The sequence below is a fragment of the Pteropus alecto genome, unplaced genomic scaffold (genome assembly GCF_000325575.1).
Source record: "Pteropus alecto unplaced genomic scaffold, ASM32557v1 scaffold8, whole genome shotgun sequence".
In the NCBI taxonomy this organism is placed as follows: domain Eukaryota; kingdom Metazoa; phylum Chordata; class Mammalia; order Chiroptera; family Pteropodidae; genus Pteropus; species Pteropus alecto.
In genome coordinates this window covers 20,994,259-21,007,412 of record NW_006494609.1, presented here as the reverse complement: position 1 = coordinate 21,007,412, position 13,154 = coordinate 20,994,259, and the positions used below count along the sequence as shown (strand labels likewise).

Sequence of the window (13,154 nt, the reverse complement as noted above, 5' to 3'; positions counted from 1 at the left end):
CGGGCAGCGGCGGCAGCCCGGATCACCAGCACCACGTCCCGCCCCCGCTGCTGCCCCCTGGGCCGCACAAGGTGCCGGACAGCAAAGCCGTAGTCACGCGCAGGTCTCTGGACGACCTGTCGGCGCCACCGCACCACCGGAGCATCCCTAACGGCTTGCACGGTAAGGACCCCACCGGCGGGGCGGCGCGGCGCAGCGCGCGTCACAGCCCCTTCTCCCGCAGGCGGCAGCCACTCCAGACCTCTCCTTCCAGCTGGCATCCGGATCCTGGTCGGGGAGATCCCGCGCGCACCCGCAGTAGGGCTTTGAGTGGCGGTTTTCTGGTCTAGGGATGGAGGCGTGTCCCTGTCCAGCTTCTAAGCCGCAGCGGGGCCGAGACCCCAGAAAAGTTTCTCTTTTGTGGAGTTATCAATATCAGGGTTTGGGGCATCAGGGTTGGCTGGGGCGCCGTATCCCAGCCTGGAGAGCCTTGTCCGGGAGCGGGGAACTCTTCATGCAAAAAAAAAAAAAAAAAAAAAAAAATAAAAGAAAAAAAAAAGAGGCTGTTTTAGCGCAATGAATTTTCCCTCTTATTGGGAGCAACAGGCTGCCCCCAGCCCGAGCTCCATCAACGTGTGTGCCGGGGCCACCGCCTGCTGCCTGCCGGCGGGGGAGGTACACAGGCAGCCAGGCTGAGACCCAGAGGCAGCTGGGCCAGTGGACCAGGCTAAGAGCTTTCCTGGTTTGCTGCTAGTCCTGCACTTCGCAGGGTGGAGAGGCCTTTCTCAACAGAAGTTCCAAGATTTTCCAGAGGGATATGTGTGCTATGACTGCATCTTGGCTTTTACCCCTCTGCATGCTTCAGTTTCTTTATCTGTAGAATGGAGACAGTGATCCCTGCTCTGGGATTTGAGGTGGAAAGAAAGCCTCAAGACATTTGTAAACTGTTGGTAGCCAGTTCAGGAAGTGCCAGGGTGGTAGGTGGCCAGGGCGTGGGTGGGAGGACCTTTGGCCTGGGGAAAGCTCAGCCACTTCCTTCCGGGAGGTGTCCCTGACTGCAGGGAGCCCCCACTGGGTCTGTGAAACGGGGCCAAGGCCCCCATTCCCCGCCCTCCTCACTCCTTCTGCCTCCCTGTTCCTCCACATTTTTGGTGGCTTGGCTCCCAGTTCTGGTGATAGACAATTGCAGCTACCTGAACTGTTTGCCTGAAGGTGGAGATTAAACAGCCCTTTCTGGTTCTTTTAAAAGCTTTCCTAGTTCAGAGAAAATGTATCTAGCCCTTAAATGACTGTTCTCCAGAGTGACAACCTGAGCAGGGGAGGAACCTCTCTCTTTGGTTTGGTGGCCAAGTAAGTGGCCTCTGCAGGCACCTTGGGGTGGGGCCTGAGGTGGGAACTGGACCCAGGAGGTGGGGTGCTAGTTAGTGTAGCACAGTTTTTCCTTTATTTACCTTTCCAGCCTGTGAGTTCAGGGCAGGACTGGGTCGAGAGGGATATTTTGTTACTGATTAGCAATCTACTACAACTCGGATTACTTTTTGTAACTCTGTATTCACCCCCAACCTCCCACCACAGGCTCTGTAAGGCCAGTGGCCATAGCTCAGAGTTAGGTGGTTTAATGTGTTTGGGTTTCAGGGTCTGGGAGTGAAGAGCCCAAGTCCCAGCTTCTCTGGCCTCGCCTTCTGGGGGGGCCTCGGGAGGGTCAGATTTCTGGGCCTCGGTTTCCCCAAATACAGTCTGAAGGAGGGACCGCTGCAGTCCTGCTGGCTGGGAAACGAAATGTTTTCAGCTGCGTCATGGACGGCACTTGGCGAGAGTGGTTCCCTGCAGCGCGCGGAAGTGCTTGAGTGTCATAGCACGTTTTCAAGGAAGTTCTGTCACCTTTTGGACTGGGGACTCGGACCCTGTCTGGCTCAGAGTGTCAGTCACAGCAGCGAGTGATGCAGGAGAGGAGGACTGGGCTACACCTGAGGATTTCCGCCCTACCGGGGTGGGCGGGGGTCGAGGTATGACGTTTCCTTCAGAATCCATGCCCCCGACCCCCAAGTCCCCCCACACTTGGAACAGGACTGCTGCAGATTTCGTGGGGGCAAAGCTGTGCTTTGGGGTGAAATAAAAATTCAGCATCATTATCACAGACTTGAGTTGCAGACGGGGTTGTTACTGTTTAGTTTTGTCTCTTAAAGTCATGTGTGGCCTTGAGATGTTCTCCCAGCAACATAAATAAGATGCCTGGAAACAAGCAAAGGCCCCTTCTCTTAGAAACGCCTTTTCTGTCCTTGGACTTGTAGTTTTAAGTTGAGAGAAGAGCAGGCTGCAGATGAGACAAATTACGAGCCTCAGCCTGAGTGGTGGAGGAAGTGGAGTCTGGCTCGGGGCTTGTGCCGTGCGGACCTGGTCTCAGCTCCCACTCCCGGGAGCCCTGGCAAGTAGTATTATCCCCGGGATACAGACAAGCAGGTGCAGGCTCCGAGGTTCTGAGCGTTGCCCGAGAACACAACTGAAACCAGAAGGGTCTCAGTTCCAGCCACCGGGCTGGGGCCTCTGGGGTCGTCCACTGCCTAGGCCCTGGCCGGCTTGTAGCTCTGGCCCATGGTCACGTCGACTGATGCTGTTTGTCAGCAGACACTGGCGACTCCCTATTCTTGATTCTCAGCCCAGCTTTGCCCTTGTTCTCCCATCCAGGAAAGTTTCACTTCCTTATCGGGGTCCGCTGAGCAGGTGGTCGATAACCCCGTTACCGAGAGGGGTCAGGCTGTCTTGGGTTTGAATCTCTGCTCCTCCTAAGTTAGCGGAGCCTCTCTTTGCTCTCCTGTAAAGTGTAATTCCAGAACGCCCTTTTTATCCATGGGAGGTCAAGGGAGGTCAGGATCTGCACACAGTAGGTCTAAGCATGATCAGAATTCTTGCCTTGCCTATTTCTTCCAAGGCTCCTCCTGAAAAATAATAGGGACCCCTTTGGGGGACTTTGGTGTTCTCATGACGACTTTGGTGATTAGACAGAGCGGTCATCTGAATGTTCGTGTCTGGCTGCACCTGCCAATAAGCCTGGGGAATGGTGGCCCCATAGTCCTTTCTTGGAAGCTTTGGGGTACCTGCAGCCAGCTGGGTGCCCTGAAAGGCCCCAGGAGGAGGTGGTGGGAAGGTGGCCCATCTGTATTCAAGGCAGTCCTTGGCTGGGCTGGGCTGGCCTCTGAATGTGAATGCTAATAGGCCTTTCTCCCCCTCGATTTTGACAGAGGGCAGGGCCGGACCAGTTACAGTCTGGACAAGGGTTCTCTTTTGCCATAATCCAGTGGGCAAACTGAGGCAAGTGAACCCCCAAACACCAGAAAGCCAGATTTCCTCCTTGAACTGATGTGATTTTCAAACAAAAGCATTTCCAGCAATTTCTCCCGTGCCCTTCCCCAATCCGGAATGCCCCTCCCCCCATGTTTCTGTGCTGATCTGTCCCCTGTCCCCTCCCCCTACCACAGGGGCCCACTCCCCTTTAGCTAACCTAAGGACACCAGGGCCTCAGCAAGCCTTTGTATGGCCCTGTTTACTTTTAAAAGTTTGGATTGAAAATTCAGGCTTCTCAAAATAAGATGGGTTTGTTCTCCAGCCTGTTTTTGTTGGTTTAAAGGGAGGGTGGAGCGAGGGTGGTCTGGGCCTTTAAAAAAAGACAGAGCCGCTGCTCTGAATAGGTCTTTCACGAGGGGCCTCCCGGCTCCTGGCCTCCTGCTTAGGAGACTAATAAGGAGGCTTTTCCCAAACCCAGCCCAGCCCAGAGCAAAGGTCAGCGAAGAAGACAACGGGCGGTTAGATAGGCCTTTCCACTCCCTCCCCAGCCTGACCCCGGCCATGCACCAGCAGCCTGGGGGTGCTGGACTCGCACAAAAGGAGGGCTCGCCCTGAGAGGCTCAGAGGCTGGTAACCCGGGGGCACCAGGGTGTGCCCAGAACTTCCCGGTTCACCACAGAGAACTCCCCAGCCCCAGCTCTATTCTGTCCAGAGACCCTGAGTGGTCCCATAGTGCAGATGGGAAACTGAGGCTTGGAGAGGTGCGGTGACCTGCGCTGGGTCCCCGGGGCTGGTGGTGGGGTGTCTGGGGTCAATCCTGGGTCTCCCTCGTCAGAGTCAGCCAGCTGCCCTGTGCCTGCTGCCCCTCTAGGCTGGGACAGTCCGGCTCCGTGGGACGGGGAGGGACCCCCAGGAGAGGCCCCACCAGCAATGGAAGGCTTCCCCGGAGCTTAGCCCTGGGTGGGACCCTGGGATCTGTAGGTGGACACAGGGATGGCGAGGGAACTCCAGGGGCGGGACCTGAGTGGCCAAGGTGTGGCACGTCTTCTCCAGAAGTGAGACCCTGAGCCTCACGCTGGTGTCCTGTTTCCTGGCCCGAAGCAGCACCGGTCGGGTGGGAAGGTGGCCGGCGCCGGCTTCCACGCGGGCGAGCCCTCCTCGCTGCTCGTGCTCCCTTTCCCTCACGTCTCTGCCAGGCTGGCTTCCCCCTCTGCCGTGGGGACCCCCAGACCCCCACCCGTGTCCTGGACTCTGAGCTCCCGGGACACACTTGGTATAATATCATCTCCAGAGTGTCATGAATAGCAAGGAAATCCTCTGTCGCTCACGATCTGTGGTTCCCTGTGGGGAATTTCCACACCATGCTCGTCACGTCATCAGCCCAGAGGATCGGGAGCCTGGGACCTCGGGCCGGCTCTGGAACGTCTGTGGGCCTCTGTGTTCTCATCTGCAAAGTGGGAAGCTGCTACCCGCCCTTGGGGTGAGGGGAAAGGGAGCATAGCGATGTGAGTGAACCGGGAAGTATAGCCGCCCCCCTCCTCCTGGCTGGAGCACTCAGGCCTGGGTGAGCTCAGGGGCAGTGCAGCCTGCTGCTTAGGGCTGTGGCGTCAGGTCAGAGGCGCCGAGGTCTTGGCCTTGCCGCCTGCCGTGTGAGTGGGGAGCGCCTTGGCCTCTGTGTCCTCATCCATGTCCGAGGTGAGCACCCTGGTCCGAGGGCTGGGCCTTAAACGGCGGGTTTAGGGACCTTCATCGCCACTGCACTCCTGCAGATTTGCCTTCTGGGGTCGGCATAGGGGACCCCCCCCACAGGCTTTTGAGGGGAACCCTTGTGCCTGCCTTGTGTCTGAACCAAGTGAGTCCTTGTCCTATTGAAGGGCGGGAGAACCAGGGCCTGTGGGGTGCGCTCACCGCGTGTGGGGGCTGGGGCAGCACAGGGACTGGCGGCCGCAGCACGTGAAAAAAAGAGGGGCGAAGAAAGCCTTGGGGTCGGGGCTGCCGCCCGGCGGAGAGGGAATCTGTGAGCCCCAGGGCATCGGCGCTGCATGCGGGGTGGAGGGGGGGTGCCCGCGGGCACAGCCCCAAAGTTCCAGTGGTTGGGACATCGGCGCCCACAGGCGGGTGAGGTCCGGGAGGGTCGGGTTGCCTCTGGAGGTGAGGAGCTCCCCGTGAGGGGCGGGGGGCAAGCACCGGCCTGGACACCTGGGAAGGGGCGTTGCTGACCCCAGTGCGACTGGACACCGCAGGCAGCACTGGGGATCCGGCTGCGAGTGGAGACTAGAGAGTAGAGAAGGGTCCGGAGGCGGGAGGGCGGGCCGTTGTTGAGAGAGTTTGTCCTTCAAGCAGGAAGGGAAACAATGGCAAACGTTTATTGAGTCATTACTCTGTCCTAGTTCTGAGCGCTACACACACAGTGATCCATGGAGCCTGGCTTGGGCAGTGGCAGTGCAGGGGCTTTAATCTGGGGTCCATCCTGGAGCAGGCCGGGCAGGGGACAGCAGGGGAGGAAGCTGGAGCCCACGGGGAGGCCATAGCAGCGACAGACCAGGCAGGTCTGCTCCGAGGCGCTGCTCCTCCGCTCAGCCCGGGTCCCTGTCTGCCTCCGTGTGACCTCGCCGGTGAGGTCTCCCAGTCCTGAGTGGTGGGGGGCTCGGGTGGGGCAGCACCTGTGGGCGACACGCTCTCTGCAGTCTCACTCTGTCCCGGCTCACGTAACAGTCACAGCCATGGTGGCTCCGCCCACGCCTGCGGCCTGGGTCCCCGGGTCAGTACCTGGGGTCTGTGCCTGGGGTCTGTGCAGGGACCGCTGTGCGCCTTCAGAGCTGGGAGGTTGGTGGTTCCCATCTCCTTGGGGCATGATGGGGGGACCTCGGTGACTTCCTCAAAGGCATGGTGACAGAGGAACAAGCTAGTCTGCTAAAGGGACATGATGCTCCCTTGATCACGAATAGTCAGGAATGATCCCCCTTCTAGCAAGCACCTGGAGCTCGTCGCTGTCACACGTTGCCACTGTCCCCTGCCTCCACAGGCCAGTGGGGGCAGGTGGGTCAGGGGTCTGGGGCAGGTCTTGAACTGAGTCCCCTGGTGATGGATGCCTAGTCTTGAATAAGTCACCGTCGATCTCCAGTTCTCTGCGGGGGCAGGGCTTTTATTGATTGGCTTGTAAGTGTCCTCAGGCTCACCCTGTTGGGATGGTTAACCGGAGGCGTGGGCATCATCTCAGTGAAGCAGAGGCCAGCGGCCCTGAGGAGTGGGGGGGTGTTCCCCTTCCTCCTTCCTGCCTCTCCTCGGCCAGAGGCCTTTGCTGTCATTTGTTGTTTCCTGAATTCAAAGATGGGCTTCTCCCTTCTCTGCTGTGGTGTGGCGCCTCTTAGAGTCGGAGTGTGTTTACTGGAGGGGCTCCCCTCCCTCCCTCTGGAAGAGCCATTGTTAAGCGCACGGCATCTGTGGCTGGTGGGGTCTTGGGGCGGCGGAAGTGTGGGGGGAGCCGGACATCCGCCGGAACCGTACGGAGCTCTTCGGTACTCAGGAGACTTCTGGGGAAGGGGACGTGTCCCAGACCTGGCCACCTGGGTGCTGGAGCCCCCGGGACCCCCCCCGTGGGCCCTCAGTCCACCATCTCTGCCTCTGAGCTTGTGCGGCCCTGGCCGAGTCCTCTCGACTCCCAGCCTTGGCAGAGGGGCGGGTTCCAGAAATGTCTTCTGGGTAGAACCAGACGTGCCTGGCATGGTGCTGAGAGTGACAGTTTATGTCACCGGCTTCCCACAAGTGGGAAGAGCCCTGCTGGGCCCCACTGGGATCCCGCCTGGGCTACGGGGAAGGTTCAGGGTGGAGAAGCAGGTCCCACCAGTTCAGTGGAGGCGGGGACGGGGCCAGGCACTGTGGCAGTGACCGGGGAGGCTGCCGGTGCCGGGGTGACCCTCTCCTCCCGGTGTGATGTCGTCACGCCCTTCTCTCTCTCAGAAGCTCCCCGATTCCTACGTCAACCTCTTGAGGAGCCGGGCCGGGGTTGGGGGCAGTCATTGGAGAGGTGACTGAAATGGGAATGAGCAGGCCCGGTGGGTGGAGCAGATTAGTGCAGGCGGAGCGGGCGGGGAGAGGCCAGGCGTGGCGGGAGGAGCAGTCGGAGCCTGGCACGCAGCGGGCGTTTGACCTGGTGGTCAGGACCCAGGGGTTGGGGAGTGGGCAGGGCTGGGGCGAGTGGGGTCTGTGTAGCTCCTCCCACTGGACCCGTGTCGCCCCCTAAGTCCCCAGCTTGGGCTTTTGCAGCTGTGGGCTCTTCTAGCTGTGGCCTTTTGTTCCCTTAATTAAAACAATTTCTTAATGATCATAATTTTAAAATTTATTTTTCAGTTATAATTGGTATACCGTAATCATCAGTTTCAGGTGTACAGCAGAGTGGCTAGACATTTACATATTCCTTCCGAAGTGGTCACCCCAATAAGTCTAGTGGCCACCTGACACCACACGTGGTTATTGCGATGTTTTTGACTACATTCCCTACGCTGTACTTTACATCCCGTGACTGTTATAACTGGCGATTTGTATTTCTTAAGCCCTTTCGCCTTTTCTGCCCATCCTCTGTGGCCTTCTCTGATGGGCTTTTCCGAGGGGTTCCAGAGCTATCTGCTCGGGGCCCTCTCAGAACCCGGACCTTCTACACGGCCCATCCCTTCCCTTTCTCCTGCTCCCCACTTAATAAATACACGGATGGATTATCTGCTGGGCCTGCGAATGGCCCCATCAGCAAACATGTTGCCTACATCTGGAGTTTTGTGGGTACAGTTGGGCCACCCAGCACTGCTCTGCAGAATGGACGACACAGACAGAACCAGCAGCTTCAGCCCAGCCGTGGCCTGACCCGGGGCGAGTCCCTACCTCCCTCCGGGCCCTCGTTTCCCTATCTGTAAAATGGGGGTCCTCCAAGGACTGTGCCGAGGGTCCCCGAGATCCTGGTATCCTCTGGCCCTTGACTCAGAGTTTCTGAGACAGACAGAGCCACAACAGAAGGGCCACCTGCCCTGCCTGTCCTGCCTCTCGCCGGTCACAGCCGTGCTTCGGTCTCTTGTCTGGTTTTGGTGCACAGCTTGGGGCAGGTCTCAGGGCTGAGCACCCAGAGTGGGCGAGGTGGCGACGTACAGGTGCTGCTGTGTCCAGCGCAGGCTGAGGCCGAGACCCCTCCCTGACCAGCCCGTCCTTGTACAGGGCCACACCAGGAGCCTGGTGGAATGACCTCTGCCACTCGACCGCCTGTCATGGGACTAAGTGATGGGTTTGGTGCAGCGGAGGGCGCTGAGCCCCGGTTCCCCGGTTCCCAGGTCAAGGCCGCCTGTCGCAGACCTGAGGTGCCTCCGTCTGTGGTCCTGTCTCCTGGTCCATGTCCCTCTAGGGCAGGGTCTGGTCTTCCTGGCAGGTAGGACTGGTGCTCAGTAAACGCTGGGAAGAAAGTGGGTGGCCGTGAGGCACTGGACAGCACTCTCTCTTGTTCCAAACCCAACAGTGGTCAAACCTCGTTGGCCACCTGCCTCTCCTTCTCACGTGCTCCATTTGGCGCCAAATGGTCTTCAGCTGTTAACAGAAAAACTCGACCTACCCCCGAGGGTGGTGATCGTCACACCCCTGTTTCCTCTGAATTACTAAAAAAATACACACTTGTTTTGATCAGCGATTCCTGACCTCGGCGATGTATTAGATAGATACTATTTGGGAGCTCTGAAAATGCCGGGGCCTGAATGGGCCCCCAGAGGCGGCCCCACTGGCCGGGGAGGCTTCAGTGGTTGTGGAAGCTCCCTGGGCATTGTGGGGAGCTCTAGCAGAAAAGCCTCGGTGTCTGCTGGCGGGCAAGGACACTGCCCCACAGTGAGGCATGACAGAGCCTGGCTGGCCCGGGCTGGGAGGCTGGTGTCAGTCGTCATTAGCTGTGAGTGAGAAATGGGCCATTTGTGTTGTCCCCTCACCGACCTTGGCCATGTGGACGCCCAGGGAGATGGCTTTGGTGCGCTCAGCGGGGGCTGCCTGGCAGCAGTGTAAAGCTGGCTTTGAACCTGGCCTTGCATTTCCAGAGCTCTGGACAAACCCAGCCGCCTCCCACCTGGGAGCTGTCTTAGCCTGCCAGATATCACCGTGCAGGTGCTGCCTTTGCCAGCCCCATTGTGGGGTGCTGGGCTGCCCAGATGGGGTGGGGGCCTTTTTAAGCAGCACTCAGGGGGACAGATGGGGGCAGGGCCAGTAGTACCGAGACAGCAGCTATGGAGCAGAGTCGACCCATTTCCAAAAATAGCCCATCCACTGTCAGGGGAAGCATCTCTTTGTCTCCCCCAGCCTGTCTTTCCGCTGGCTCCGGGCTGTAAGGCAAGGAGGCTCACTCTTGTCTTGGGATCAGAGGCTTGGGAGCACCTGCCCCCGCCCCCCACAAGGGCCCGATTGTGTGCGGGCCCTGAATGCACCCGGTGTCACGGCACGGCTCCCGTCCCTAATGAGCCCGCTCTGGGAGTGGCCCTTTGTCGTGGGTTCCGGCCACACTGCCCGCGCTGGGCTCTGAGAAGGCTTGATTTCCCAGCCGCTTCACATCTCCTGTCGCAGGTAGGACAATGGGAAGATCCCGCCCGGGCCTTTCTCTGTTTTCCGCGTTTTCTGGAATGTGCACACACCACTTTTATACGGGACAGAAAATTAAGTGATGAGTTTCCCCTTCTTTCGACGCCTTCTGTCCTGGCCGGCGAGGAGGGCTGCGTCCTCCCCTCTCCAGCCCTCCCGTGGGACCTCCCCCTGCACTGTCTCCCACTTTTGTTCTGCTCGGTCTCCTGGCTGCTTCCCCTGTGAACAGGCTCGTGTTTCCTAGTCCACAGCAGTAAACAGAATCCTGTCCCCTCTGCCCCGCGGCTCCTCGGGCTCCCCCCCTCCACCACGCAGTTCTCCAAGCAGTACCAGAGGCCGGGCTGCCTCCCCCACATCCATTGCTCACTGCTTCTTGGCCCCGGGCAGCTCTGGCCCCCGGGGCAGGCAGCTCTGGTTTGGTGCAGCGGCCTCTTTCCATGCTGACCTCTCAGTGGTGTTTGTTGACGCCCACTCCGGCTTGCCTTCTAGCACAGGACCTCCCCGAGAGCGGGTTCCAGCTGCCTGTCCACCTACCTCCCGCCCCTGGTGGGAATGTCACCCCGGGCCGAGCCCCCAGGGTCCCTCTACCTCTTGCTCCTGACCTTGAGGCCCAGGCTTCCGGTGTCCTGCTGGTCACCGTCCTGCTGACTCGGTGGCCTCTGGGTTCGGGTTCCTTCTCTCACCTGTGCTGTGCCCTTTGCCTCACGGGTGGCCCTCCCACTGCTCGTAGGTTTCCTGGCTCTAGCCCTGAGCTGTCCACTGGCCGCGAGTGGCTGCTTCAGTTCAATTTAATGGAAATCAAGTCACATGAAAAGTTTCAGTTTCTGAGTTGCACTAAGCCCTCGTAAGAGCTTCGGCCCTTGCTGCCAGTGAAGTGAAGGAACATTTTCGCCACTCCAGAGGGTTCTGTCAGGCAGCCCTGATCTAGACAACTCCTCGCTGGGCCGAGCAAGGCCGTGGGACTCTCACTTGTCCCCAGAAGGCAGCTCTGTTGCCTGAGCATGGTGTCAGAGACACCTCCCTTACCCCCGCAGCCGGACTGGCTTGCCCCAGGTGCCCAGCTGGGTCCGCTGGCAGGATGGCCCACTGAAAGCCCACCCTCCCAGTGAGGCTTAGGTCAGCCCCTGGAGATGGCCGGTTGCAGGATGTGTGACCAGTCATCCTCCTCTGCCCAGCATCCGTAGGAGCCTAGAGCTGGGCTCTTGGCGGTTTACCTGCAGCTGTGGATGTCACTTCTGCTGGTGGCCTTGTGTGGGTGCACATGTACGTGCCAGAACCCGAGCCAGGACAGGCCACATGGCTCCATGGGGCTCCTGAGGTCTGCCCCGCAGAGCCCAGACCCCTGTTCCCAGCTGCCAGCTCCTTATCCTTGAAATGAGGCTAAGAGGCAGGGTCAGAAATCAAAGAGCGTAGCTTTAAAACAGCGGGGCGGAGTGGGCAGGGTGGCGGAGGGATGCACACGGGCTGGCCAGCACTCCGTCCCCTCGCTCTCTCCACGTGGGAAGCATCCTGGCGTGGCCGTAGACCCTCCCTGTCCTGGCTCTCAGCAGCTTTGGGCATGGCTTCGCCCCTGCCCGCTGCACCCCTGGTGGTCTGAGGTGCTGGCAGTGGTGGGCGGTGGGCAGTGGTGGGCGGTGGGTAGTCTTGCCATCTCTTGTCTCGGGGTTAAATGAGCCTGGGTCCAGCTTCGGGCCATTACTCCAGCCAGTCCCGGTGATGAGGCCATTACTTGCCCCACCTGGGGCTCTGGCCCCGCCCCTGGCCCCGCTGCTCACTGTGCCTGCTGTGTGTGTGTGGTGGGGGGCTCAGGGTGACATCAGTGCCGCCTAGCCCCCTCTGAAGGCCTGGGTGAGGCGCTGGCCGGGCGGTCAGAGGAAAGCCCCTTCTAAACCATCCTGCCCTGGAAATGCAAGGACAGTTGCTGACGGCGATGGAGCCATGTGGGTGGGGGAATCCCTGATGTCAACACTCTGGAGGTTCCCAGCACCCCGACAGCCCTAGGGCCCCAGGCTGCTCCCGCCACCCCGATTCTTGGGAGCGTGTCCTGGCCGGAGCCGAGAGTTCCCGTGAGCCAGCCTCCAGCCTCTATTGCCTCCTCCGCCCGCTGCAGCCTTTGCCCACCTCGGAGTGCCTCCTGCCGCCCGCCAGGTAGACAGCAGCCCCTGCAGTGTGGCCTAGAGTCCCTGGGAATGCTCCCTGCCCTCCTGCCGAGGTCCCCATCCCCGGTGGTCCGGAGCCAGGGGGTCTGCTTTCCTCTAGCTCTCCCCTTCGAGTCCTTTCTTAATCCTTTCCCGTGGAGTTCGACCTTGTTCCCAGGAGGGCAGCCTGGTTATGGGCAAAGTGAGCGCTCCCCAGCGTGCGGGGCTGGGATGCTGTGGGGGTGCAGGGTGGAAGTACCCCAAACTCTCTGAGCAAGAGCCGGCAGAGGGGGAGCCGTGGCATGGGCAGGGGCACTGGGACCTCCGGGCCTCCGGGCATGGGGCTCATGACAGGAGGGAGAGGCCCAGGCCAGCTCAGTGCCTCCTCTGGCTCCTTGGTGGCCCCTGCATCCTTCAGGGCCAGCTGTGTCCTCATCTCTGCACTGACCCAGGGACTCCTTACCCAGCAGTCATGACCCCAAGGTGACTGTACTCATGCACTTTTCCTGGCCCACGACCAACAACTTTCATCAGAGGCTGAGAGTGGTCCGTGGCCCAGGAAAGACCCAGAAGCCCAAGAGGAAGGTTAGTGAGGCTCCTCCCTGAAGCCTTTAAAAACTGAACATGAATGAACTTAATGTGTGCTCGCAGTGGGAGGCTCCGTGCAGGATGCAGAGGCGCAGTGTGAAATTAAGGTCCTCGTCCCTCTGCTGACCAGGCATCTTGGTCGCCTGGCAGTCTCGGTCTGTGCTTGTCATCCAGCAGGTTTGGACAGCAGGCTGTGCCTCACCCCCCACCCACACTCCACCCTCCATCCTCAGAGGTCATGTCCCCTGCGCCTCTTTCTTGAAGTTGTGTTGATGTGAGTCGTTTAGGGTTGGATAGATGTTTTCATGCAAATCTTAGCTTCCTGGACTTCTCTGTCATTTCCTTTCTGCCTCGGTTGCTCCCCATTTTCCTTGGGCCTCAGTTTACCCATCTGTGAGGCGAGGCAGTTGGACCAGGTTCACGGTGGCTCAGAGACCCTGGAGGAAGTTGAGAATATTCTAGAAGCCTGGGTCTTCCCTGGGTCCCAGCCTCCTGGCTCAGCCCCTTCTTCCATACCCCATCCAGCAGGACCAGGGCCATTTGGGGTTTTGGACATTCATGCTTCTGGGGCCT

At 59.7% G+C, this 13,154-nt stretch overlaps 1 protein-coding gene across 3 annotated transcripts in view; it reads left to right on the top strand.

The window, feature by feature from the left end:
• CCDC85C (coiled-coil domain containing 85C) overlaps positions 1-13,154 on the top strand; it is a 75,638-nt gene that overhangs the window by 562 nt on the left and 61,922 nt on the right. For all 3 annotated transcript variants that reach the window (XM_025042139.1, XM_025042138.1, XM_025042137.1), the window contains exon 1: positions 1-162. This exon is cut by the window's left edge and continues 562 nt beyond it. In XM_025042139.1, the coding sequence (XP_024897907.1) occupies positions 1-162 (162 nt within the window). The remainder of the gene's footprint in view (positions 163-13,154) is intronic.